The 27,511-nt window shown below is 35.2% G+C and overlaps 2 protein-coding genes across 13 annotated transcripts; one reads left to right on the forward strand and one right to left on the reverse strand.

Moving 5' to 3' along the window:
* Positions 1 to 891: 891 nt before the first annotated feature.
* On the reverse strand, positions 892 to 8,252 carry LOC147515381 (Endosomal targeting BRO1-like domain-containing protein). 2 transcript variants are annotated; one of them, XM_086587231.1, is made up of 12 exons: positions 8,100 to 8,252; positions 7,718 to 7,963; positions 7,567 to 7,641; positions 7,428 to 7,486; positions 7,190 to 7,325; positions 6,996 to 7,092; positions 6,846 to 6,912; positions 2,942 to 3,040; positions 1,822 to 1,911; positions 1,568 to 1,722; positions 1,364 to 1,465; positions 892 to 1,256 (listed from the first exon to the last, which is right to left on the reverse strand). In XM_086587231.1, the coding sequence occupies exons 2-12, from the start codon at positions 7,926 to 7,928 to the stop codon at positions 1,091 to 1,093; spliced, it is 1,257 nt and encodes a 418-aa protein (XP_086443357.1). In that variant the 5' UTR covers positions 7,929 to 7,963; positions 8,100 to 8,252; the 3' UTR covers positions 892 to 1,090. The 2 variants fall into 2 exon arrangements, with proteins under 2 accessions (XP_086443357.1, XP_086443365.1); XM_086587239.1 differs by having other exon boundaries at positions 892 to 1,253; positions 8,100 to 8,250.
* Positions 8,253 to 14,584: 6,332 nt separating this feature from the next.
* LOC147515382 (uncharacterized) lies at positions 14,585 to 20,231 on the forward strand. 11 transcript variants are annotated; one of them, XR_015210396.1, is made up of 13 exons: positions 14,585 to 14,726; positions 15,232 to 15,285; positions 15,412 to 15,553; positions 15,623 to 15,841; positions 15,931 to 15,962; positions 16,053 to 16,219; positions 17,209 to 17,341; positions 17,418 to 17,457; positions 17,540 to 17,706; positions 17,783 to 17,855; positions 17,938 to 18,037; positions 18,929 to 19,208; positions 19,934 to 20,231. XR_015210396.1 is itself a non-coding variant. In XM_086587295.1 (11 exons), exons 6-9 carry the CDS (start codon positions 16,121 to 16,123, stop codon positions 17,939 to 17,941), a joined length of 309 nt encoding a protein of 102 aa, XP_086443421.1. In that variant the 5' UTR covers positions 14,585 to 14,726; positions 15,232 to 15,285; positions 15,412 to 15,553; positions 15,632 to 15,841; positions 15,931 to 15,962; positions 16,053 to 16,120; the 3' UTR covers positions 17,942 to 18,037; positions 18,929 to 19,208; positions 19,934 to 20,231. The 11 variants fall into 11 exon arrangements, 8 of the variants coding, with proteins under 8 accessions (XP_086443421.1, XP_086443394.1, XP_086443400.1 ...); XR_015210398.1 differs by lacking the exon at positions 17,540 to 17,706 and having other exon boundaries at positions 15,632 to 15,841; XR_015210397.1 differs by lacking the exon at positions 17,418 to 17,457 and having other exon boundaries at positions 15,632 to 15,841; positions 17,458 to 17,706.
* Positions 20,232 to 27,511: the final 7,280 nt, after the last annotated feature.

Below are 27,511 nucleotides of genomic sequence, written 5' to 3' on the forward strand. Positions count from 1 at the left end.
CAACAATAACCATTAACTTATCATCATCCCAGGGAGAAAATGAGAAAGGAAAAAAAGGAAATGTATGCAAAATGAAATTATCAACAAATTCAAAGCCTAGACACAAGCTGTTTGGAAAGAATTATACCTAACAAGTGAAGAAGTCAATGCCATGTTCTGGACTTCATTCCCTTTCCCCTGTAAGAATGAATTTTATGTTGTATCGCTTCCTCCGGTATGTGGAAACAAGGTTCTTTAGGATTGCAGTAGAAATGTTGAAAAGGAGGATTTTACTCATTGAATACAAAAAAGACTCCCTCCACAACTAAGTCACCAGAAACGATACCATACATGTACCTATGTATGAAGAGAACAGGTGAAAGATGGATCTCTTGCGTCTTTGACTTGTGTTGACAATGAAAATGTTCAACCATGCCCCAATGTCAGGATATTTATCAGCATATCCATTCGTGGGTTACCTTGAAACTGATTCACTTTTATTTTTCTAGGGACTTTCTTGTGGGAATGCGTGAACACAGAAAGAGCATACACCTATATACAGTTGAACCTGAAAGTCAACGTAGCTCTCGATCCCTATTGTAGTTCATACCCTAACACACAATATGTGTCATGAAGGGTTGCACACACACCTCATAAGGCCCCTCTGAAAGCTAGTGCTGGACTAGAGACTGGAACCCAGAGACATCACAAAACATATTACGTACTGCTCTGCTACAATGTTAACAATACTTTCCGCCAAAACTCCAAAAGCCTTAGCTGATGGAGAGTGTACATCAAAGCATCCTGTGGTTCTGAAGTTAGGGGCACACTTTGTTTTTGTGTTTTGAACCCTTTAACAAAACTGACTACGACGATCTGACAGACACTTCTTAAAGAACTAGTTACCAACAATTTATCTTTAATAAGCCTGTTTATTAGCAATCCTGGCAATTAAAATATGCACATACATTACTTATTTTTCATAGTAAAGCCTTAATCTTGTCCAAAATGGTATAATGATATACAGTATTGAAATGGTCATATTCAGTAGTTGAACTAAAATAAGATCCAGTTCAGACACAGGGAAATAACAAAGTCCATACAGTAGCATTCAGTTTGTCCCATCTTCTGCATCTTTGAGGTGTTCTTTAAGTGTTGGTACCTCGACTTCCCATTTTCCACTTTCCCATGCTGGATCTAATTCTGGCAACTTATAGTCATCAGGTCTCAAGGATAACGGAAAATCTGGAAGATCAGGCAATGATTGAAGAGCCCTGCTATGAACAAAAACTGTCGACTTGAGCAATAGACATAACAGTAATGTAGACTAGTTTCATCTTTTAAATTTAAATACAAATAAGTCTGCATGTAATCAGTCCCTTACTTCTCTTGTTCTAGAAGGTAACCATACATCTGAGACTTCCTTGAAGCAACTTCAGGAATTTTCTGATGTAAGTGCTTCATTACACCCCATATTGGAGGAGCTCTGAAGAAGAGGCAAGAAAATAATAAGGTAAGTATATCTCATTATGATAAATATGATAGTCTGAGTATATCATTATTAAGAATGACAACAACTGAAGGCAACCTGGTGACTGGAGGAGCTAGGCAAAAGCTTAAGCAGGCTTTCTTGCTATCAGAGAGAAGCTCGTCCGCAGCAAGAAAACAACATACGGCACTAATATGACTAGATGGTTCATTACCCTTGTCAAGGATCAGACCATGATAGTAATATGCTGCTGCCTAAAGGTTACACAAAAAGGGAATGAGAACGGGCACTGTGCTATAACCAGAGAAGCAAACAGAATCATTTGGAAAATAAGGTGAAGTAAGGAATGAAACCTTTGCTTCTATGTACTTCCATCTAATGTACATGAGATGCTTTTTGCCACATCCATGAGTCATATCACATTCTGATAAACAGTAATGAGCCTAATCAAAAGAAAGGAGATCTAAATTAAATATTCAAGGATAAAGCAAGGAAATAGTTTGGATCTGTGAACAGCATACATAGACATGGAGTATATGAATCTTTAACGTAATGTGTTTGTTAGTAGATAAATACCAAGTAAGTAGGGACAGAGCTTCAGCAAACAACTTCTAAATACCATAATTAGTTTAAGGTGGCTCAAATCAGACTCTATCATGGTTTAATACAATCAAACTGCATTAACATTCCAAGTACACAGTATGCATCAGGGAAACAAGCGAGTGACATTGAAAATTTTGTTCTTTAAATTCTCAATTGGCTAATATCCATATTTTTTTTCGTTGAACAAGGGTTAATATCCATATTGAGATAAATACTGTTTATTGTGTGTTTCTACTTATCTATTCATAGAATCTGTAAAAAGGAGAAACAGCTTATATCGCTATATATTTGAAACAAAGCTTATCCACCTGGGAAACAAGTATCTGAGATAGCAACCATAAAAGTTTCCCAGTAACTCTATTATTCGGTTGATATACAGTCAGTATGTCTAACTCTTTCCGCGAGTGTCAGATGAAAGCAAAATCAGTTTTTTTGTTACCTTGCCCAATCCTGAAACTAACGAACAAACATAAAAATCGAAAGAAACAATTTATCCCTCAGGGTGCACAATATGAGGTAGGTTTTGAATAACTCCAGCACCAATGGTCAGCAGAGATTATAGACATAATTTCCAGCAAATTGTTTTGCAATGCTTTGAAATTCAAACATGGAAATTGATAAATAACATTTAATTATGAAACTCCACGGAACAGATTATGTTGTAAATACACAAGTCACTGTCAAGTAACTTAAAATTACAATCTTCTACAATACTTAAATTTATACATAAATGACAAAACTGACGTATATACTGAAACGAATCAAGACAATCGAGTAAGACCGAAAAAGATGCAAAATTAAAGGAGGATGATTACTTCAGTGTACGTTCATTAGGAGTTAGATGCCAAGACAGAGTACTAGGTTACTAACCTGAGCAAAATAACTAAGCTGTTCACATGCCAACCTCCTCTTTACAGAGGTTGACGCCTTTTGGCTCTCAACAGCCAACCCTAGCTGCATTTCTGTTCCCTAGATTTGGTTTCATGATGAGTATAAAAGGAAATTATAAGTCTGCTCTGGAAAGTCAGAGAAAGAAAAAAAAAATGTTATCAGAGTACTAGTGTAATTAGATTAGACATATTCATCCCATAAATTTCTATGCATAAATAGTTGAATGGAAAGTTCTGAGTCCTCCACAACTCCACAAGGATCATACATGTAAGGCACTAGGATGAAATGAAGCCTCAACGAAGTACTTGCTTTTTCATTGGATGGGATTAACAAGAAAACTTAAAATCTAAAAGCTAGGCAGAATGACAATTGTTAAGCTATTTCAAAGCATGATAAAGTATTCCTAGAGGAGACGACAGATAGCAATATCTCAAAAGAAAAATGAAACTGCTACAAGAACGGTGCACGGTGAAGCAAGTCTGTGCTAGCAGTAAAGGTATATTGGCAGACTATTGTTTCCCCCCGATACCCCTAACTAACGTTTCGGTTAATGAAGTATTTTACACTGACCAAAACACCCCCTCTAAAAACTATTTGAGATGCACCCCTGCCCTATAAAATTATTTGAGATATCACTAGTGATTGAAAAATATATATTTATATAAGAGCATCTCTAGGTGGTAGTATAACCGGTCAAATTCTTCATATTTGAAGAAAAAATTCGGAATTTCTCGGAATTCCATCTCTAGGTGGCCTCATTCATGGTCGTATAACCTGTCTGTTCGCATTCTTGTTCGCAAATCTGGAGGTTTGGATGCGGATGCGGAGCGACAATAGTAATGTCGTAGCGCCAGATATAATGTCGCCCCAAGTTTTTTTTTTACTTTTTTAAGACTCACGCCGCCAAGAATCTCGGGCGCAAGCAAGTTATTTTTTACGTCGCGGGTTTTTTTTAACTTGGGGCGATTGGTAATGTGTCAGCGACACATTATTCTTGGCGCCAATACTTTAATGTCGCGAAGGTGGGTCCCCAATGAATTTTCTTTACCCGAATTTGCGGTAACCACCTAGAGTTGGTCGAAATTTTTATCGATTCTCACAGAAGATTCTTCAAATTTGAAGAGTATCTCTCTCCTTTAAAGAACGCACTCTCACCTACAATTTTTTTTTTCATACGTCGTTTTTTTGTTTTTCCAATTTTCCCCTCGCTAAACACTATTATTACAACCCATGCCACAGCCCATGCTATCTGAAATTTCGATAATTTCATCGGAAATTTCAGACAAATTTTCACACTATTATTACAACCCATGTCACATCCTATGTTATCCGAAATTTCGACAATTCCACTTGAAATTTCGACAATTTCATTAGAAATTCTGGTCAAATCTTCAGAAATTACGTTTTTTTTTATCACGACAAATTTAACATATTTAATATAAATTAGCGGGTTAGTAGCATAGTTAGCAATTCGTAATACGGCAAAAATTTGATACAAAAAATATTCGAATAAAATTCGAGCTTCGATAAGAATTCATTTTTTCAATTCATATTAAAAAAAAACGGAAACGGCAAAAGTTCAGGTTCATAAATAATTCGAGTATAATACGAAGCTAAAAATAAAAATAAAAAATACGATAAAATTTGACAACATACTCAGCAAACTTATAGTGAAAATATGAATAATTCACGAATAACTTACGAATTAATAATTTCTTGCAAAATTAACGAATTATTCTGTATCATTGATAAATACGATATTTTTAAACGTTTTCCGAATTAAACGAATAATAACTATGGTTAGTGGGACCTCCTTACATCTATAACAAATCGGGTTGGGGATTCAAATTTGAATTTTGGAATCGGGGATTTTTATTAACCCGATTGATTTCGGTTTCAGATAGGTAGTATAAAATAAGTGTGAAAAACAGCAGGCACATCGCGCGTGCCAGAATAGGTTTCACGCTCATCGAGCGTGCCCAGAATGCTAGTATATTTATATATGCAAATTTATATTTATACATGAAAATGTATTTATTTACATATGAAAGTGTATTTTTACATAGAACAAGTTTGTAAATTAAGCTAATCTATGATAATATATATTTACATAGATCCATATACAATATTTTTTATACAACACTATTTTCTAAGTTGAACTAAGGACTAATACTTCGTAGATATGATCCACAAAATTTTTAATCATTTCAAAGTCTCTAGCACTTATAAAAATTGGTTTAAAAACACAAGTTTATTTTAACGGTTAAAATTTAAAATTTTGCAACCCTCTTTTGGCATCTTTAAAATTTTAAATGAGCTCATTTTTTGTAGAAATATTATCCACGGTAGAAAGATGACATCTACAAAAAAATCAAGTCGTAAATAAACTTGTAGAGAGATGAAAGCCATTATATGAATTATTATATAAAAAATGTTGTATATTGATCATGTCCCCTTACACAGTAGTTTAACTATAACAATATATATTCACATGTTAAAATATTTATTTACAAAGTAGTTTATATTTGTAGATGTATATTTGCATAAGAAAATTCACTTTTTTCAATTACTTTATGTTTTTGTAAGGGCTAGAGACTTTGAAATGATTTAAAATTTTGTGGATCATATCCACAAAGTATTAGCCCTTAGTTCAACTTAGAAAATAGTGTTGCATAAAAAATGTTGTATATGGATCTATGTAAATATATATTATCATAGGTTAGCTTAATTTACAAACTTGTTCTATGTAAAAATACACTTCATATGTAAATAAATACATTTTCATGTGTAAATATAAATTTGCATATGTAAATATATATTTTCATATGTAAAATATTATATAAATATATATTTTTCAATCACTGAGGGTATCTCAAATAGTTTTATAGGGCAGGGGTGTATCTCAAATAATTTTTAGAGGGGTGTTTTGGTCAGTGTAAAATACTTCACTGGCGGAAAACGTTATTTAGGGGGTATCTCAAATGATTTTTAAAACAGGGGTATCTAAAAAAAAACTTATCAAACAGGGGGTATCTAAAATTAGCACTTGTTTTTTCCTTAATCACGTGCAAGGGCATTTTGCTCTGCCCCTTCACAATCCATATTTAATCCAAGAATCTACGGTCGTATGTCATAATGGAAGAATATTTACCAAAATTTTAGAATAGATGAATAACAGTATAATGTTGCTAAGAGCATCTTTAGGTGAGATACTATTCTAGCATCACATACCAAATTTCTAATAATTTGGTGTTTTTTCACCTCAAAGAAAGACACATGTTGATGAAAACACTAAAAAAACACCAAATCACTCAAAATTTGGTTTCAACTTTGGTGCTGTATCAAATCTCTCTTGTGGTTTTGGAAAAACCGCACGGTTTTTCTAACACTGCATGGGCTTGGGCTAAACAGTGGGCTTCAATCACGCGGTTTTGCGAAAACCGCGCAAGAGATTGAGAAAGAAAAGAAAGAAGAAAGTTGATGTGCGACACATCACGCGGTTTTTGAGATGAAAAACCGCGTGGGCTTGGACTTTTAAGATGGGCTTCAGTGACGCGGTTTTGAGAAAGCCGCATGGACTATATTGATGCGGTTTATCCAAAACCGCATAATTTGATGTCGAATATTTGATGTTTCTCCTTAAGTTGGTTGGTATTTTTTTGGTTTGGTTAAAAAATTTAGTATTTTTTTGGTTTCTCTCCTAAAGATGCTCTAAGTGACAGCATCACCGTCCAACCCATGATGATAGTGACAGTTTAGTTCCAAAAGGTTTTGAAATTTTATCTCGATTCTTAAACTGATTAATGAAAAATGACTATTTTTCAGTAATTGCATTGACAATTAAATAAGGTCAAAATACTTGACAGATAAAATGAAAAAGTACCTCTCCCAGTGCTTGTATTGAAAGAGCCTCTAAAACGCCCTCCTGAAAATCCTTCGGCAACTTATTCCTAGGAACGTAAATTTAAATTTCAATCATCAACTGGAAAGGAAGCTAAGGTACTACATAAATTGAAAGGCTCAACAAACATACTTAATATCCGGTGGAAGACAAATCAGTATATCCCGAAAGCAGAACTCCAAATATCCTGCTGCCTTAATTAACAAATCAATAGCATCCTTCTTGGAATCTGCCAAATGTATGTTTACTGTCCAACGGTTAACACGCAGTTCACTAAACCAACATATAACACAAATTCAGGATCAATATGTATACTAAACACAAACCCTCTGATACAGTCCTGTCGCTTGCATCCATGGGATTATTAGGAAGAAGCAATGAGTTAGCCTCTAATAGTGATAGAATTGCCATCATATATACAACACATAGCACTTCAAACCATGAGCTTACCATATATGTTTCCTGTTTGTGAAATTCAAATTCTAAAATCAGATGAGAGATCAATTTGAAACAATATGATTGGCTATACTATGAACTATCTATCTGGTCTTTTAAAGTTCTTACTTGCCGTCTGTCTTGTAAGTTCTTCCATCTGAATTCCACCTTGTCCTCAATACTATATACTGTTCAATCACAAAACAGCATAAACATAAGAAATGTTCTTTTATGAAGTAAGGCATGAAGCTAAGGTGATTTCTCAAACCTTTTTTTGTTAATCCAAGGACAACAGGCAAGTATCTTTCAAGAGCTCCATTCAGTTGAGTATAAGCAGATCCACCTGCAAGCAAGTTAGCCTTAAAGTTCCTCGAATATTTGAAAAGAAAGTTTTATTCAGTTGTAGTATAAGGACATACCAGTATCTTCTGCAAGTAACGAAATTTGACTCCTAAGTGTCGATAGCTTATCAACAAGATCTCGAGGAATAATTCCTTTGAGAGCTCTTTGAAGATCAGTATCAACCGGAATTCTCATTGTCGGAACGAACACTATGACTTCGGGTATAACTAATTTTTTCTTCCTTCCTACATTGTAGATTTTCTTCGAAACAGAAGCAGTGCAGCCCATCCTCGCCGACAGGGTAATGCACCAAAAAGAGCATCCTAGGGAAACAAACAAGAAGGATATGTAAGCTAAGACAATGCATAAGATAAGAAACTGTACGTTGTAATGTCAACATTATTCCAACAGAAACTCACTTAACTACATTCAAAGCCTCAAAGGAAATGGAATACTTACTGGTTTGGAGAGGAGGGGGGAGGAGGAGAGATTAGAATGCTGGTGATGGTTTTAATATATTTGTTGGCATTAATGTATGTAGAAGAAGGAACTGAGCACTTGGACCAAGAACAGCTCACGTGGTAATGGCGTAGCAAGTGAAACAGAGATCAGCGACGATGGAGGGATATCTATTACTCTCATGGGAATGTGCTTTGATTTTGAATAAAATATATATCATGATTGAAAAGTCCACTCCATATAATACAATGTGTGAAATGCACGTAAATTTGTAAAACTTGTACTAGACTTTATTTTATAGAACAAATGGTATTATGGGACCAAATAAATGACTGGGCAACTAGTTATAACTGGGTGGGACTAGGGGTGTTCATGGGTTGGTTCTGGGTCGATTTTTATCGGTTTTGATTCTGAGTCTATTTTTAGCGGTTCCTATCGGGTTCGGTTTTTTTGGGTTTTTTCTTATATTTTGAAAACCCGCGCCCATACCTATTAATTAAGTCGGTTCCAATTTCAGTTCCGGTTCCTTATCGGATTATACATTTTTATTGCTAAAATTATTTTTTTTAGTTATATAACTGATATAAAAGTTGGTTTGCGGCGACTATAACACTTGTCATCGATATTTTTGTCCTCTCATAAGAAGTAATGGTCCTAAATTCAATAATAATATTTGAAAGTTATCTAAAAATTTTAAATACATTCTCATACATTATACGCATGTGTATATTTTAAATCGAACATATGTATATTATACTATACGTAATGCGTCAATGCGTCATATATATAATAAATATCACATGTACCACAATTGTTAGTTAGCATTGCACGTATTCATTATCTAATATATATACATGTAATATATCAAGTACGTACACGTTCATGCATTAGTTAATATAGACAGTGCATTAGTAAATTCATAGTATACGACTATACGTGTAGACGTAGACACGTAAACATTATTATTAATATTTATAATACACATATTTAATGTAATATTATAAAAGATACATTTAGTAACACATATTCACTATTATGTTAAATGTTATATATATTTAGTATAATTTTACACATAATAAATATAGACTATATATAATAATAATGTTTGGGTTTGTCTTTATTTAGTGTAATATAATACTAAATTCTATATATCAAAATCAAACTAATCGGTTTTGGTTTTGGTTCGGGTATCCATTGGTTTTTTATTATTCGGTTCTAACGGTTTCGGTTCTTTATCGGGTCGGTTTTTAAAGACCCATTTTAAATAGGTCTAACATTTTAGGACCCAGAACCGCTATAAATGGTTCCGGTTCCAGTTTGGGTTCGGGTAATTGGGTACCCATGCACACCCCTAGGTGGGACATATATGGGGATTTACAATTCCAGCAAAATCAAATCAGTTATTTGGATCTGGCCACATGAATGTATGGAACTTGGAACTTGGCCAGTACATAGAAGAATTCACCAGTTCCAATGTACTTGTTCCCTGATCACAAACTAATATACAACTTCCTAATTCTAGACCTTAGCTGTTCCTCCAGCTACTCCCTGACTTTTTGGCAGGGGATCCTTTATCCTTCTATTCACATTTTGGCACTCTTTTAATTAACAAGAAATTGGTCCCAAGGCCCAATTTTGGAGAAAATGAAATCTAGAGGACATGGTTTTTTGTGAGTAACTCATAAGAACAAATTTTAGGGAAAAGTAACTCACGAACCCACTATTTCAAAATTAGTAACCCTCAAGGACAAAATAAGTTGGCCCTGCCTTTTTACATTTTTTAAATGCCAGTTATACCCTTTTGTAAAAATAACCCTCAAAGACAAATAGCCCGGATTTAAAATAAATATTTTCCAATTTTACCCTTTCTGTCATTTTACTATGAACAATGAGTGTCCATACCTTCTGCTGGTGTATGAACAATGATTGTTCATATCCAAATAGGTGAATGTATCTTATATAATATATTGATGTGTAAACATTATATGTACGTTCATGGGCCCACTCAATTAATGTTCATACCCAAAGACTATGAGCATTGAATGTTCATACCCAAAGGACCAAGGACTATGAACATCGAATGTTCATACCCAAGGACTATGAACATTGAATGTTCGCTATGAACATTGAATGTTCATATCCAAAGGACTATGAACATTGAATGTTCATACCCAATCAATGTTCATACCCAAGGACTATGAACATTGAATGTTCATACCCAAAGGACTATGAACATTGAATATTCATACCCAATCAATGTTCATACCTAAGGACTATGAACATTGAATGTTCATACCCAAAGGACTATGAACATTGATTATTCACTATGAACATTGAATGTTCATACCCAAGGACTATGAACATTGAATATTCATACCCAATCAATGTTCATACCCAAAGGACTATGAACATTGAATGTTCATACCCAATCAATGTTCATACCTACCAATTGAAAAAATTTAAAAGTAGTCATGAACAATGATTATTCATGTTTGATGTATGAACAGTGATTTTTCATACTCCCAAATAGGTATAAACAATCTATGTTCATAACTGGATCAATGTTCATACTTATTGGATCATTGTTCATAGCTAATGTTTGTAATTGGGGGTATGAACAATGAGTGTTCACACCTGCTTAAAGGTATGAACAATGATTGTTCATACTAAATACACCAGGTCGTTTCGTCTGGGCCGGGCCGTTAATTATTTTGCGTCAGGGGTATACTTGATATTTCATCTACCCGATCCGTTTTTATTTCGCATCAAGGGTATACTTGACCTTTCATCTACCCAGTCCTTATGAGTTACAAAAAAAAAGTGTCCTTGAGAGTTACATTTTCGGCAGTTTTGTCCTTGATAGTCACTCCCTGTTTAATTAACAACGTTATTCAGGAGCTGGATTGCTGGATACCCGGCTCTAACGTGCCCCATTAAGAGTAGCCCAAGTCCTTAAAAACCCAGCCCAATAAACAAGTAGAAGGTTGGTATTTTCCAAAATTTAGTATGGCGCGACGCTCCTTACAAAGTAAGAGTAATTTTTTTTTTTTTTTTGTGAAAAGATTATGAGGTTAGGCTGACCTCTACCTGTATTAATTCAAAATCTATCATAAAAACAATCATTTGCATCCTCCAACAATCATTTGCATCCTCCTCCACAATACATGCAAGTTTCTCATCTAAGGGAGGCATGAAGTACCTAACTATATCATCATCTATTATCATAGAGATACTTCTAGCCAATAGGTCTGCTGCTCTATTAATCTCTCTAAAACCATGGTGCACATACCAAGTTTGAAGTGCTTGGAGTCTTCCCCATATAGCCTTTACCATGTTTAAACAGTACCAAGGTGGGGGTACTATCTTACGTTGTTAATAATTTGCACTACTAACATTGAGTCAGAGCTCACTTCAACTTTAACAATATTGAGTTGTTTACAAGCTTCTAAACCTGCTTCTACTGCTATGATTTCTTGGTACAACACTGACTTGTGCTTGTTACCACCATTATTTGCAACTATCACCTCTCCTTCATGTGTTCTGATCAGACCTCCAAACTGAGCACCAAAATTCGAAACAGATCCATCGGTATTCAGCTTGGCAGTGTCCACTGGTGGTTTAAACCACTTGCATTTTTTAACCTCTTTCTTTTTGTACTTACATGTACCCCAAAGTTTTCAAGAAAAACTCTGCTATTAGGTAGGTCCTTTACCTCCTTCAGCTAACGCTGCAAATACTCCCTTATCTGACACAAGATTTTCCTCTGAATCATAATAGCTGATGTAGAGAAGCTTTTTAAACCTTCGGGCACTTCTTTCAATCCATAGCTCATACACTGTAGCACATATCATCACCTTAATGACCTTAGTTTCGATATTCTCCTATTTACAAGCAGAGAATAAATAATGTCATTCCTGCGTAGAGTTAAGATCTACGCTTCCTAGCCCCAGTTTCATCTTAATCCCAAACCAGACTCTCTTAGAAAAAGGACAATAGAAGAAGATGTGTTTTGAGTTTTCACGTCCATTGCCACAAATATAGCATGAAGAAGTACCCAACACCTTTTTACCAATGAGACGATCCTGTGTTTGCAAGCTTCCAGAGAAAAGTTGCCAGCAAACAAAAGAATGATTGGGCACCATCAACTTGCCCCATATCAGTCTATACCATTTAACCTTAGGCCCAATTTGTCGTAAGGCAATGTATGTTGATCTCGTAGTGAATCTACCCGAATGGGTTGGTGTCCAAACAACATCCTCAAACAATATGGAGTTGATTTGAGTGTTAATGATAACAACCTTCAACTCACTTGGTGGAAGGCATATACAATAGAGTTCCAAGCGTTATTCTCTACGAAATCACAAGCATTATCATCAATAGGAAGTTACAGAAGTTGTACAACTTGTTCATTCCTTGCACAAGAGAGGTCCACCTATACACCATGGGTCATGCCAGAGTAGAGTAGAGCCTCCATTAGCAATGAGGTGAGTTACAAACTTTGAGGCTTTCATCCTAGTGTTCAAGACACCTCTCCACACCCAAGAGCACTCAAAATGTACTTCCATAGTCCAGAAGTACTTAGCTTTGATGTTATAAGTCCAAATCCATCTAGACCATAAAGAGTCTTCCTTTGAAGCTACCTTGAAGACAAGTCCACAATAAGCAGTTTTATTCCATACATCAGTATCTACAATGTTAGTTAAGACCCCTTTCCTTTTTAGAAAGCCTGAGAGTGTTACTTGAAACTTGATGCATTTTCCTTTTCATGGAGGGCCCAGACCATATAAAAATATTACAAATCTTATCAACTTGCTCTAGGACAATCTTTGGAATAACAAAAGTCCTAGTCCAATAAGTATGAAAAGATGACAAAACTGAATAAATCAGTTGGAGTCTGCCAGCATGAGAGAGAAGCCTGTTCTTCCAGTTAGACAATCTACCCGTTATCCTATCTATCAAAGGTACACAATCTCCAACACTAAATCGTGAAGAAACAAGGGGAATCCCAAGAAACTTGATAGGTAGAATAGCCCGAGAGACACCCAATAGGTTTGCAAGAGCTTTTGATTCTTCAAGAAACCTCCTTCCACACAAGAGAAAAGTTTTAGATGGATTAAAATGTAATCCAGTGGCTTTTGAGAAATTAACCAAGACAATCTTGATAGACTCCATAGATTGAACATCTCCTTTGCAAAACACCAACACATCATCAGCAAAACTGAAATGAGTTATAGAGAGCTTCTTACACTTTGGATAGGGTAGTATAAGTTTCAATTGGAGTCCTTGTTGTAGAAGACCACTAAGAACTTCCATAATCAACATAAACAAATAAGAACCCATAAGAACTTCCATTCACCAGGATAGAATAAAAGGGTGTAGCGAAGCACATACTGCACCATTCAATGAATTGCTGGGGAAAATTAAATCTTTAAAGAATGAGCTTAATTGCATCCCAACTCACTAAATCATAAGCTTTCTGGATGTCCACCTTTAAAGATCCACCTTGGGGAGATATTAGATCTGTTATAGCTCCTTAGAAGTTCGTGTGCCATCAAAAGATTATCTTGTATCTCTCTTCCTGGTATAAAGGCAGCTTGGCTAACGCAAACAAGATAAGATATTAAAGGTTTCAATATGTTAGTAAGCACTTTAGATATACATTTATAGCTTACATTGCAACATGTTATAGGTCTAAACTCTTCAACCTTTGAGGGATTGCTAGTTTTAGGAACTAAGCACAGGAAAGTAGAATTTAGACTCTTGTGAACAAGATTATAATCAAAGACATGCTTAATGGCAGAGATAAAATCATGAGAAATAATGGGCCATGATGACTTAAGAAATATAGCATTGTACCCATCCGATCCTGGAGACTTATTGTCATCCATGACAAAAAGAGCTTCTTTGATCTCATCTCCAGAAATAGTATAAGTACGAGCTAGTTGATTAGTCCTTTACTTAAGTTGTTCGTTCTTTGTTATATGATATAACTAGATTTCGTACCCGTTCACTGAATGGGTGCCATTTTTGTAATTTTGATATTTTTGAATTCAAGGTTGTGCTCTCTACCTTTTTGGCCAATTTTACATCTATTATTTCTCCACTTTGATTATATTGTAGAATATGAGATTCATGATTAGGATCAGCAATTTTTTATATGTTTTAATCAATCCAACTTGATGATAAAGTTATGGCTACTAGAGCTTATGTTGATGAGCATAGTGATGATGTTTCTTGTCAAGAAGTCTATGAGCATCTTTATGAATATAGGGACAAGAAAGAAGTACAAAGGGTGGGCTGTAGGACTACTTCCATATTTACTACACCAGATTCCTTAGAAAAAGACAAAATACTGACGCCCTATTTTTGTCTTTTGCTCGCAGGCACCACGTGCGTCGGATCACAGCCTATCAAACAAGAAGAAAAAAAAAACCAAAAAAAAAAATTTTTTCTTATTTCTTAAAAAAAAAAAAAAAAAAAAAAAAAAAAAAGGCCTCCACTCTCTTTCTCTCTGGCGATTCTACTCAAATTGATAATGGAGATTTGATGATCCTCAAATTCGACAATGGAGATTTACTGATCCTTTCACAAAGCGTGATTATTCAACAGTGAATCGACAATGGAGAGGTAATTTTTCTTCTCAAAATCTAGTTCACTCATTGGTTATGATTGTTGCGGTTGTTAAATCGAATTAGAAACCCTAGATTGTTGATTTTGATTTGAGTTATTTGGTTGTTGATGATTTACTTCTGTTTAATTTATTATGTAACTATGTAGTAACTTATTGCTATTTGGGCTTTTTGATCTGACACTACTCGACGAAGTAGGTTCACCTGGCGAAATTTGCTTGACCTGATTCACATGATAATTTTGATTCTTTATGAAACATAGAAGTTCACATTATAGAAGTTATAGTTTACTTTCACCCTCATTCTTTATGAAACATAGAAGTTATAGAAGTTATAGTTTATTTTGATTTTGTATCTTATTGCTTGCTCTGAGAGAATTGTAACTAGTTTGGTACTCACATATACCAAAATTGTAAGGTCTGCTAAATTCAAATTCAAATTCTTTTCTAAATTTGGCGCTTAACCCACTCACTCTCACTCTGTAACTCTCTTCAACAACCAAGTGACCAACTCCAGCAACAACACTCCATTCTCAGAGAGAGCTATTTATGTAAAGGGTACGTTTTTGTTATTGTTTTGTTGTTTAAAACTTCAATCTTTTCTTCGTCGATTTGTACTTCATATGGGTTTTTAGGCTTTGATTTGAAATTTTGAGTTACTGGTTTTCTGACAATGTTTTAAAGTTAAGTGAAGAAAATGGAGAAAGCTAAGAAAACATCATATGAAGATATACGTAAGCAAAGAATAGAGGAAAACAAGAAAAGAATGTAGGGAATCAACCTTGTTAAACTTGCTCAAGATGTTCATGATGCCTCTAAAAAGCCGGTAATTCTTCCTTTTCACACTGCTCCATTACCTGTTATTTTGTTTTTCAATCTTCTAATTGGATAATAGAGGAAGCAGGTGAGGCCTTGACCTTCTCGCAAAGAAATGACTGTTACTGAACCAAGAAGATCATCTCGTATTGCTGAATTGCCAACTCCAGTATATGAAGAAAAGACTAGGGCTAAATTGCCAACTGGTGTATACGAAGAAAAGCCAACTCCAGTAGCAATTATCGGAGAAAGAAGATCATCCCGTATTTCTAAATTGCCAACTCCAGTATACAAAGAAGTGAGTCATTTTCTCTTCGACCCAAGTTACTCCCTTTATATCCACATTGCATTTTGAAGTTCACTTACCCCCAAATGTTCATTTTTCAGGATCCCACTGTTATCGAAGAAAGTCCTACGAGGTTTGTGGTTACGTATATGTATTTAGAAGATTGTCTGATGGGATATAATGTGTAATGTACTTAATTTATCAAATCGGATTGTCAACAAAGAGTATTCAGAGGAATCTAGGGTCAACCATGTGATAGAAACAACTGAGGATTCTAGGGTCAACCCTGTGATGGAAAGAGCTGAGGACTTGAAGTCGAAATTTGAAAATGGTTTTCCTAGTTTCGTTAAACCAATGACCCAGTCATACTTGAAAGGTGGAACCTGGCTGGTAAGCACAATTTCTTGTCTGATTTCTGAAGTTGAATGACAGTACAGTTGTAAGTGAAATGATGATATTTAATTTAATTTATTTTTTAGTTTTAGTGAAATGATGATATGGTTTAGCAATTAGCACTTCAGCTCTCATTTGATTAACCTTCGCATGTTTAGCTTACTAACTTGATGCTTCCATTCTTGTTATCATTTTTTCTTTATAAACCTATAAAACTAGGGAAGTGTGAGGATCTTGCTGATGATAAGTTATCCTATAGTATATATTATTATAACTTTTTCCTGGTAAAATAGAATTTCATTAATAAATGAAGCAAAGTAGGTTGAGAAAGCCTATGAGCACAGGAACACGAAAATGCACAAAACAGCCCTACATGTGCCACACAAGTAGCCTATTACCCCAAGTCCTAGTATAACATTGGATCTACCCTAGGCACAAAGGACTAAAAAAGTGCCATCGAACATTTTGAGTTGGGGACTGTAGTTTTGATTGCCACTAAATAGAGTATGCTATTATAGTTCTCGATTTGAGATTTCGGTTTGAATTACTAATTGGTGTGATATATTTGTTTCGCTTTTTGGGTTTTCAACTATGAACGTTATGCCTACTTGTGTTTAATTTGTTGAATAGTTAGGTTATTCTTCGATTCATCTTGGTAATATATACTTTCTTTGTAATCCTGAACTTGCTGTCCTAGGTTGTTTCTTTGGAGAATATAACTTGTGATGTTTCCCCTCAGATGGTATTAAGAATGGTTTAGGCTTCATGAATCGTCTAGGTTCACACTTTTAATTTATTATTATTAACTTTGATCTATATAATTCCAACTAGTACAATTGTTTATTTCTATTAAATTTCCGAATCAACTTCTTCTAATATACCGATATCGCGGAATTCAATAGAAAAGTTGTTTGAATTCCACCGAATTAATTTGTGTGAAAGAAAATATCATCGTAATTGTAATAAACTGTTTCTTGTGTCACTAGATATTCTTTCTATGTGGTGAGGTCAGTGAAGCTTATGGCAGGCGTGCCTCGTTATTTGATTGCCTGCTTGCATACTGGGAGACTTGCATTATTGGCAATTTTGGTCTCTGCTGGAATCGTGTTACAAATTTTGGTAAACAACAATCTCTCTAGTTAAACATTGTGGTGCCATTACCATTACCTAATCAATTCTATGTGTGGTGTTGTAGGCATGTGCCCTTTACAATAATTGGTGGCCAATGTTAACAGGTAATGTACCTCTATCTAGCATTGACGTTATATGAGTGAAAATCTGCTTCATTTTGTGATACCATTTAATTGCTTATACCAGTTCTAGATTGTAGAAACGAAGGAATGATTGTATTACTCAAATGAAAAAGGAATATAGGAGAAAGAAACTTGGGAATACGGTTACGGTTGATTCTATATACGAGAAGAATTTTCTGTCTGTGAATAGTGTTTTGGAAGCGGTTATTTTGGACGTGTATAAACTTCCAGGTAGTTAGGTAGTTAGCTAGCTAGCACATTTTTATTTTCGAGATTTTGGTTTTAATGATTGATATTTGTTTTTCAGGTACAAATATTTATATGCTTAGCTTGGGTGACTTTTGGAGTTCTAGTACCATTGATCTTTACCTCCACCGCAGGTATTCTTGTACACTTGCTGATTTTTAATTATAATTTTTTTCTTTGTAATATGCTCATGCTTTGTCTGTTTGCGCATTTCAGCTAAGGTTACAGAAGGGAAGTTCCTTTCCTTGTTCTAGAAGGAGAGTGTTTTTTCTTGTCAAGGCTGAGCATTCCATTTCTTCCACTGCTCCTCCACAAGGTGAAATTTAATTATTCATTCCATATTTAAGTTTTTATTTCAGTTTACTGTAGCTTAGGCATATACTGTTAGATATTGTTCGGTTGGGATTCATGTTTAAAGTGTTTGTCATAATACAAGGTCTGCTATGTATGTCAGTGAGACAGTAAAATCATTTGATGCAAGCAAGTGGAGTTGATACTTAAGTATCTGTAGCAATTGGTTTCTTGAAATCAGGAATCCAAGAAAGAGAACTGTCGGGATCCAAATTGCATGGACTTTAGTATAGGTTTTTGTAACTGCAGCCCTTAGACCACAAGTCTTATAGTGATTAAAGGTTCGTAACTCTTAAATCCAGTAACCAATGTATAGTTGGTGGGGGCAAGCATGGATGCACATTGGTAGGAGTGTACCCAGGAAAACCATTTATATGCATGTGTGACACCACATCGGACTCCAGTCTACAAGAGTTCGTTTTGCAAAGTATCACTAGAAAATGTTGATGCATTACAACATTACTCTACGTTTAGATTACGTAAGTCCATGAACATACAAACTCTGCGTACTTTCTCATTGCACCTCTATTAGCTGACTTTGAACATTGATGCAGAATATTTGGGATTGTTTTCTCCTTTGTGTTATCTTGCTTAATTTGATTGAGTTGATATAAAATTTCAAACTGTAGAGTTCTGGCTTAAGCCAAGAGGAGATGACTGTTGCTTGTAGACTCATAGCTAATATTTTAGGTTCAGGTAAAAATTACATGATGTTAGGCAGACAGGCACATGATCATTGATGTCAAATTATGCGGCTTTATCTAATTGGGATGCAATCATACCAATAATCTTTGCAGAACAACTATTTTAGGAAATCCATTCAGCCACCGCGAAAATTCAATTTTGCCTGTTTCAGGTCAAAGCAGCAAGTTAGTTTCTGCTGCTCTACGTGATGTTAACACCAAGGAACAAGATGCAGTATTTCCACCTAGACATAATACAAAGGAAGCTTTGACTGAAGTGGATAAGTTGGAGGTTACACTGGAATTGCTGGCCGACAAAGAAGATTTTGGAACTCCTATGCCATCCACCGTCAACTTGTCAATTTTTGGCTCAGATCCACCCCTACCAACCGATTCAAATGGGGGAGTACTGCTTCTGGACTCTTCTTGGAATGCTACTGAGAACTGTTTCAGGTATTTAACCATGTTAGAAACTACTGCTGTTGATACTACTACAACTTATTACAAATCGTCTGTATGCTTTGTTCTTTTATCTTCTTCTGTTCTTATCTTTTAAATTCGTGATATTCAAGTTTCAACTTTGGTGGGTATCTTGTTAAGAGTCAGTTGCCATAACTTGAGTATGCTGAATTCTACTATCCTCAATGCCATAATTTTCCATTTTACTGATGCTATTTATCTATTTACTTTTATCTTGAGTTAGACTAGGTATATTGTGTCCTTCTGGGTGAATTGGATTTTGATTATATGGGGGCTGAACCGAGTAAATTTTAATAATGCATTATCTTTGACATTGGTTTTGTTCCTCAAATTTGCAACTCAATATCATAAATTTCAGGAACACTCCACATGGTCCCCCATAACGCTCATCAGAATAATAATTATTAAATGGGTCAGCTTATTTATTTCCTGGGCCAATCAGCTTAGTTTTGTTTGTTGAATGTTATTTAGCTTTTCACCGGATAATTTTATCTCGATTGGCATTAAGTTTGATATTATCTACAAAGTGGCTAACCATCAGAAATGCCTAAATACATTTTTACTTTCTAGAAAAAGGGTTACCATGTTTGAAGTTGAACCTTGAGGTGCAAGTGCCTTCAAAAGCCCACTTGCTGTTTGCATTGCTTAATTTTCATCTTTGTCTCTAATTAGTAATTACACTATTTAACTCCCTGCAGGGTGGCTTCTAATGCTTGTTTTGACGGCCAAAGTTTGGATTGGGCTTCATCAGCTGGGTAGGGTAGGACTTTGGTTAAATAGTGTAGTGGTTTATAGACAAACTAACATTAGTACATCGCGGTCACTGCTGTCAGCTTTTGGGCTTGTTAAGTGTTGTGGGAGCATGGACCCATTATTCACTTTGTGAAGTTTTTTTTTTGTTTTATTTTTATTTTATTTTTATGGAACGTATATTTGGATATGTTTTTTATTTTTATTTTTATTTTTATTTTTTTTTATGGAAGGTATATTTGGATATGGGCTGTGCTTCTAAAGAGAATTTTGGGGTCAGGAAAGAATGGATCCAATTACCCTGTACTCCCCCGGGTGGGTTTTTTTTGGCCCTGATTCGGTCTTTTTTTATAAAAAAAATGAAAACGACACTTGTCAAGTGTTGTAGAAAAAAAACGACTGCAAAAAAAACGGGTCACCATATAACACCCAAAAGTGTTTTTTTTAGAAAAACGACGCATCTGTCACGTCTTTTTTCAATATATATGGTGTAATGATTTATCATATGAGGAGGATTATTCTGAGAGCTGTTTTGGGAACGTTCTTAAATGGTTGGATACCATAAGTGAGAGTGAAGAAGAGATAGATATTGGTAAGGGTAAATGTGAGGGAAGTTCAAGTCAAACACATCTTGGACAGAGAAATCAAGCACAACCTAGGGCGGTTGTGCAAGTTTTAATGTGCCCTGAGGAGTATCAAGCTCTATAGACTGCACTAAAGAATAAGAGGAAGATGTGATGGCCTTAAAGCTTTATGTTATGACTGTTTCAATGTTATTATGCTATGTTCGGTTGTTAAGTATGTAAGGATGTTACTGTTGTTATGTTTAGGTTGTTATGTTTGGTTATTAAACTTATGTTTATTTTTTTTTTATGAATAGTGTTATGGTTTTTATACAATATTTCAATGTTTTGAAGTTTATGAAATGAAATAAAGCTATGTGGTTTTTTGAGTTAACCCCCTAAAACTATGTAGCTTTTTGATTTAACCCCCTATTTTAAAAATCATTTGACTTGGCCTCGACCTAGTCCGGGTTGATATTTTATTTATTAACAACGTTGTCCTTTTTCTTCATCAACCATGGAAATAAATCTCTACTACCAAATAAAAAAAAATGTGATAAATTTCAAAACAGGTTATGTACTATCCACACTAATCCCAAATCAACTCAAAAATTGAGTGCCCATCTTGTAATTGCTGCACAAAACCTTTTTCTTAGAGAGAACACTATTTATTTTATTTATTTTATATTATTATTATTATTATTATTATTATTATTATTATTATTATTATTATTATTATTATTATTATTATTATTATTATTATTATTTTATTGTTATATCTTTGCGAAAAACATAAAACATGAAATTATAAGGTTTGTTTATATTTATTGTGTGTATGAGTTGGCTTTTACCTTTAATTGTGTCTTGTTTTGGGGATTGGATTGCCATTTTTTGGGAATTAATTTCCATAGTTGATGACTTGATGAAGAAGAAGGGCAATATTGACATAATATAAAATATTAACCTGGACTGGGAGGCTAAGTCAAACGATTTGAAAAATGGGGGTTTAAGTCAAAATGCTACATAGTTTTGGGGGGTACGGTTAAGTAAAAAATCCTCTAAAGTTATCATAATATGTCTTGATATAGTTTATTTATTGTTATTTTATGGTTGTATCAGTTATGGGTACTTTGAGAGGTGATAGGATATTTAGTGTGTGTTTGTTAAATTTTAACTCATGGAAAGGAAAGGAAATAAAATGGGTGGTCCACTATGGAATGGAATGGAATGGAATGGAAAGGAAATAATTTTAAATGGTATGTGTTTGGTAAACCTGGGAAAGGAAAGTAAAAACTGGGGGAAAGGAATAATCATGTTTGTTTGCAAAAGCTATGGAAAGGAATAATTGTATTGTTGAGTGGAGTGTATTAGTAGTAAGTTCCTATTTATCTATTTCCTTTCCTTTCCTTTCCACAAAAATTTGAGGGGGTTAGCTAAAGACACAAAACCTTTTCCATTTGTTTCCATATGGAAAAGCCCATTTCCTTTCCATGGGTAAACAAACGCCTTAAAAACTATGGAAAAGGTGGACCACTCTTATTTTCCTTTCCTTTCCATAGTATTTCCTTTCCTTTCCATCATAACAAACACACCCTTAGATTGCACTATGATGGTTTTTGGATGCCTTTTGCACCTGGCAAGCTTAGTTACTTTTACTATAGAGGTGTGGGGAGCTTTAACTATGAGGTGAATGGTGATGAGATGTGTTCGTTACCTTGATTTGCTTAAGGAGATATGCTTCGACCCACACTGCACCTACGTGGCAACAGTCCATTGGTAGGAGTCTCCACTTTATTCGTTTAATCGACAGGGCTAAGGCCCAATTTGCAATATCATGAATCAATGTATAGGCTCATTAACTCATGTGTCTAGGGCTGAACCCTAGCCACATGACTTGCCACTTACGTACATTAATTTATGTCAAGATTTGTTTATTATCAGAGAGATAATCATCAATTAAGAGTTATGTTCAATTACAATTACTTGAGCTACAAGAAATCTCTACTCCACACATATAAATACCAAACTATTTTTCATAAAGAACTACGTTCTTGAGACTTGATCTCATCGATAATTTGAGTACGTAGGCAATTTAAAGGTACAATCTCATCATTCTCTCGATCACCATCACTTTTCTCACAACTTTTCTATAGAATTCATCTCTTTCTTCAGCACTTAGTGTTGTGATCATATTTGATCGAAACATAATTGGCACCGTATGCAGTTCTTATTCAAAACCCTCGATGACGATCTACAAAAGTTATGACAAATACTATAATAGCTCAAGTTCAGGATACACTTACTGACGATTATCGTGAACATGATATTCAAGGTCAAGTCGGGCGACAACGGACAAATCCCTTCTTCGACACCATAATTCATGCGACACTGCTACTGTTCCACTAATGCTCAAAATTGTTCAGCATGAAGATGTTGCCTCTAAAAATTGTCCGCAATCTGATGTTGATAATATAAGTCAAATGTCTCGAGAAACACTTATTCAAAAGTTCAAGCGTGTACGGAAACATAACAATCACTACAAGTGTGTCTAAAACGAATCATTCCTCTCAAAGATGATGTGGAATCTATCACACCACAACGTAACACATGCCAACGACATAGTAGCATGTGAGATCGTTTAAGTGGTGATGATGAGATAACTGTTGTTTACAACGGTCATCCACGAGTTCATGAATATGGTGTTGTATTTGTCACATCACAACGTAACACATGTCAATGACATAGTAGCGTGCGGGATTGTTTAAGTGGTGATGATTAAATTCAAGTTGTTCGCAATGGTTATTGTAAATGCTCTCTTTGGGATAAGCTTTACGATCTAATTGATTGAGGGAGATTAGTGTTTTGGTATGATTTTGACTGAGTTTGCAATAGATGTGAACTGCCTACAAACACCCAAAACTGTATTATAAAACCCCATAGAGACATAGCATGTTGGTTAATTATGTGGTTAATAATCATGAAATAATTGTATTTTCATGCTTTTACAAGTTTTCGCACTCAACGTAAAAATAATGACAAAGCCAGTATTTAAGCACGGAATAGTATGCATGCATGAAGTATTATGATTTATCCCGCATGAAGTATTATGATTTATCCCACATGAAGCTCAAGGAAGCCTAACTAAAGCCCGGGGACTCAAACAGGACAATTCCAGGTCAGAATAAGATTAACGTGCCAACAAGCATCAAACTTCCGACACTCACAACTTCTAAACTTGGACTCCAAATTTGGCAAGTGAACCATCAGAATGATCAGTGCAACGAGCTCTATCCAATGCCAGATTTTGCAGAAAATCAATTGTCGGACCTGCCACTGGTCAGAGTACGTGGGCCCACTATGCGGGCCACAAGAATTGGCTCTCCATTATTGATCAAGCTAAGCTCTCATTATGTGCATAAGCCAAGCTCTCAAGTCAAGCTTCATTATTGATCTAATGAAGACTTTTGTGCACATGTATTTAATTACATTTTGTCTTGATTTGAAAATGGATAAGAAAGTAGTAATTAGGGAGGATGAAAATAAAATGAGGTGGATGAGTTCACGTGGGTGGAAAGGAAAGCAATTCTTTGATATTAACACTTCACTCATGCATATCTAGACTTACACTTAACTCTAAAAACTAGTTTTTGCTTCTACTCCATTTTTTACAAGTTCTTCATCTTTTCTAAAAAGTTTCATTTTTCTTTCTAGCTTTTAGTTCTTGTAAGAATAACACTTGTATTAGTTCTCTATATCTAATCTAATAAATATTTTCTTCTAAGTATAAATTAAGAATTCTCTCTTATTTTCTTATACTTTATATAAATTAGCCATTTGATTTCATAAATTTAGGATCATGAGCTAAAACCCTCCTTGGTGGAGGGTTAATGATTCTCATGTGAAGATCAAGCTCCGTTTTAGGAGGCCTAAATCATTACTTAGGTAATTAGGCTTTATTTTACATCCTGTCTCAAAATGACAGTGATCGACCTAGTTTGGAGTCTAGAACTCTAGACAAGGTTGCGTGTGCGACCCAGGTGACACTGGGTCTAGTCGTGCACTCGACCCTCTGGTAAAATCAGGCTTTGAAAATTAAACTACTGCTGTAGAATAAAATCAGGAATTGAAAAGATATTTCAGAGATGAAATATCAGTTCAATTTATCATGCTAGTTGGATGAACTTAGGATAGGTGCATGTTGTTAGGGATCGACGCTCTAATCCGTTTTGGGTTTGTCTATGAACCAAAAACAGGTTAGAGACAACAGTAATGAAGTCTTATTAACTATGGAGCTAATGTTACATAAGTAGATTTAACTCTCCACCCTTATATCTCTCTATCTCTATCTTGTATTAAGTAAATCGGAATATTTAAGCTTTAGTAACTTGAAGTTCAAGTAACGTAGTAAGGTAGTAAAAATCAATTACAAATCAAATCCTTCTCACATGCAAGTTCCCTAGAGAGTAGGTTCCAGTGAAGTAAAACCAAGTGTTCTAGTATTTGGGTTTGGGACGAAACCCTTGCTTGAAGTATATTTCAATGTGCACGTGAGCAAATTAAAGTATCTGGTAAAGTTGTGTTTGAGTGTGTGTTTGGCAAAATTCTTACACATACAAAAAGGCTAAACATCACATATGTATAAAGTTCTTGGGTGCAACTTGAATCAAGTCAGACGTAGTTCCTCTTCTCTTTATATAGGCAAGTTGCCCGTGTTTCCTCCTCTCCCGCGTTAGGTCAGGTTCATATCTTGAGATCATTCGTGAGTCATGATGGCGAGTAATGAAGTATTAATGAGATGCACAATTGAAGCTCCATTCTTGAAGGTGACATCCAGGATATACGTTACTAGCTATTGGGGAACTTGATGGAGCGTGTGTTGTAAAGGTCACTTATGATAGAGGTCACTTACCCAACTCGAGTAACTATGAAGCGAGCTCATAGGATGAGTACCGGAGGTCAGTTGGTGGTCAGATTGTACTAGATGCGAGTCTAATATGGGCGACCTCCTTGTATAGGTTGTGTTCCTAAGTCGACTTTCTTTGAAGCAATCTCGTAAGGTGGGTACTAGAGCTCGGTTAGAGGTGATCTTGTGCTGGACACGTGTCTAATATTCATTGGGTATGGATATTACTCCCCCACATAGCCCCCTCTCAGTAGGTCGCTTTAATTGTACAAAGTAGCGAGCTACTGAGAGAGTTCAATAGCACATGTGGGGCACATGCGAGGAGGTGAGTAGGTTTGAATAGGAATAGTAACAGCCTCATTTTGTAGGTAACCGAATAAATCACGTATTTGAAAAGACAATGCATAAGAGGATGTGTCGGTCTAGGGTTTAGTGTAATGATGACGTGTGTTGGGAACTAAAAGGGTGGCTTGTTGTATAATACGGTTTTGGAGAGCTGAGGAGTTTTTGGTTCTTCATTTCCATCACATTTTGAGACTGATTTGAGTGTCCAAGTTAGTCTCTCTGCCATTTTTCTTTGTCTTTCTTTAGCAAATACTCTCTGTTGGTAGTCTTTTATACTTCTTTGCAAAAGTGTCAGATTCTATGACACTCGATCTGATGGGTACCGAGAGGAGTCGTTAGGGTTTGAGAGTTTGGAAGAGGATGTAAAATCAGATTTTGTCATTGCTATAGCAAGTAGTGCGGGTTCTGATACGACTTCTTCTTCTAGTGGTTTGCCGCCTAGGATTGTAGACCAACATGATGTGAATAGTTTTGCAGATTTGAGGCATGCATATGATATAAATATGAGCGATCTGAAAATTCATGGTCTGAGTTCTGTGGAGAGCGTGTTTAGTACAGAGTTCGTTCCCAGGGGTTATGGGGTAGTTATTTGTGAGGGTCAACTGAGAGCTGGGATGAGGTTGCTGTTGTCTAAGCTAACTTGCGAGTTCTTGAATTTCTGTGATAAAGCGCCCTACCAGTTCGTGGGTAATAGCTGGCGCTTGTTTAGGATTTTTGACATGTTGAATGAGAGTGGTGAGTACCATGGTCAGACCTCAAATATACGTTTTATTACCTTTACAATGCTTCAAATATGTCATTTTTATGCTTAATGAACAAACAACTCGTAACTTTTGCTACCCTTTGCAGGTTATAGGCATTTCCAGACTACTTATCGTAAAAGATATACTTTAGCGCCAAAAGAAGCTTTATTAACGCTGTTTAGGAAGACTCGAGCTTATATGAGGAAGTGTGGAAAAGTCAAAATCAAAGTCAACGGTCAATGACTCAAACCCAAAAGATTGAAGATTATGTCCTCAGCTCAGTATGTCTTGTCTCAAAAGTAGCATTGCTTAACCAAAACTTGCTCAAGAAAAAAACTAAAAACATAAAGCATAAAGGAACAAATAAACTCATGAGGTGTCTTGCATCTAGAGAAAGCATAAAACAAACTCATGAGGTGACTTGAATCCAAGGGAGAAGGGCAAATCTGTAACATGTAAAAGGTGTAGTATATATATAAACCAAAAAGTGAGAAGAGAGATCGAGAACACCTAGAATTAATCTATAATCATTAGGAGTAGTGTAAAATTTTAATTCAAGTCTTTTATTTTCAAGTCTTTTATTTGTTTTATTTAATTTTTGTTGTTTATCAATTTTTTCAATCTAAAGTTGTTTATCAAGTTATTCAATCCAAGTTTTAATTCAAGTTATCTATGTTTTGCAAGTTCCAATCAATGTTTTCATTCAACTCAAGTTTTCATTTAATTGTTTTCATTCAAGTCTTCATTTAATACAAGTCATCTTTTTTTTGCAAGACCAATCAAAGTAGGAACTTAAAATGAACTAACCATTGAAACTATGTTTCCCCCTTCACCAAAACTCCCATTCATTCTTCTTGAACATTCCATGGTGGACATCAAATACACCCTAACATCTACAAAGATTAAAATGGCGCTGCCGTCATGGATTGGAAGAGATTAGATTAATGGTTGAGCTCTAAAGGGGGAAACATC

This window comes from Coptis chinensis, chromosome 2 (assembly GCF_015680905.1).
Source record: "Coptis chinensis isolate HL-2020 chromosome 2, ASM1568090v1, whole genome shotgun sequence".
Classification (NCBI taxonomy): Eukaryota; Viridiplantae; Streptophyta; class Magnoliopsida; order Ranunculales; family Ranunculaceae; genus Coptis; species Coptis chinensis.

What these genes read in the sequence shown, in the direction of transcription:
- LOC147515381 (XM_086587231.1), bottom strand. Translation starts at nt 7,928, where the DNA reads ATGGGCTGCACTGCTTCTGTTTCGAAGAAAATCTACAATGTAGGAAGG. An exon ending in GGAAGTACATAGAAGCAAAG is followed by an intron (nt 1,723 to 1,821) that starts GTTTCATTCCTT and finishes TGTAACCTTTAG; the next exon opens with GCAGCAGCATATTACTATCA. An exon ending in CTAGCTCCTCCAGTCACCAG is followed by an intron (nt 1,466 to 1,567) that starts GTTGCCTTCAGT and finishes CCTCTTCTTCAG; the next exon opens with AGCTCCTCCAATATGGGGTG.
- LOC147515382 (XM_086587246.1), top strand. Translation starts at nt 16,010, where the DNA reads ATGTGTAATGTACTTAATTTATCAAATCGGATTGTCAACAAAGAGTAT. An exon ending in TGAAAGGTGGAACCTGGCTG is followed by an intron (nt 16,220 to 17,208) that starts GTAAGCACAATT and finishes TTGTGTCACTAG; the next exon opens with ATATTCTTTCTATGTGGTGA. An exon ending in GAATCGTGTTACAAATTTTG is followed by an intron (nt 17,342 to 17,782) that starts GTAAACAACAAT and finishes TTTGTTTTTCAG; the next exon opens with GTACAAATATTTATATGCTT.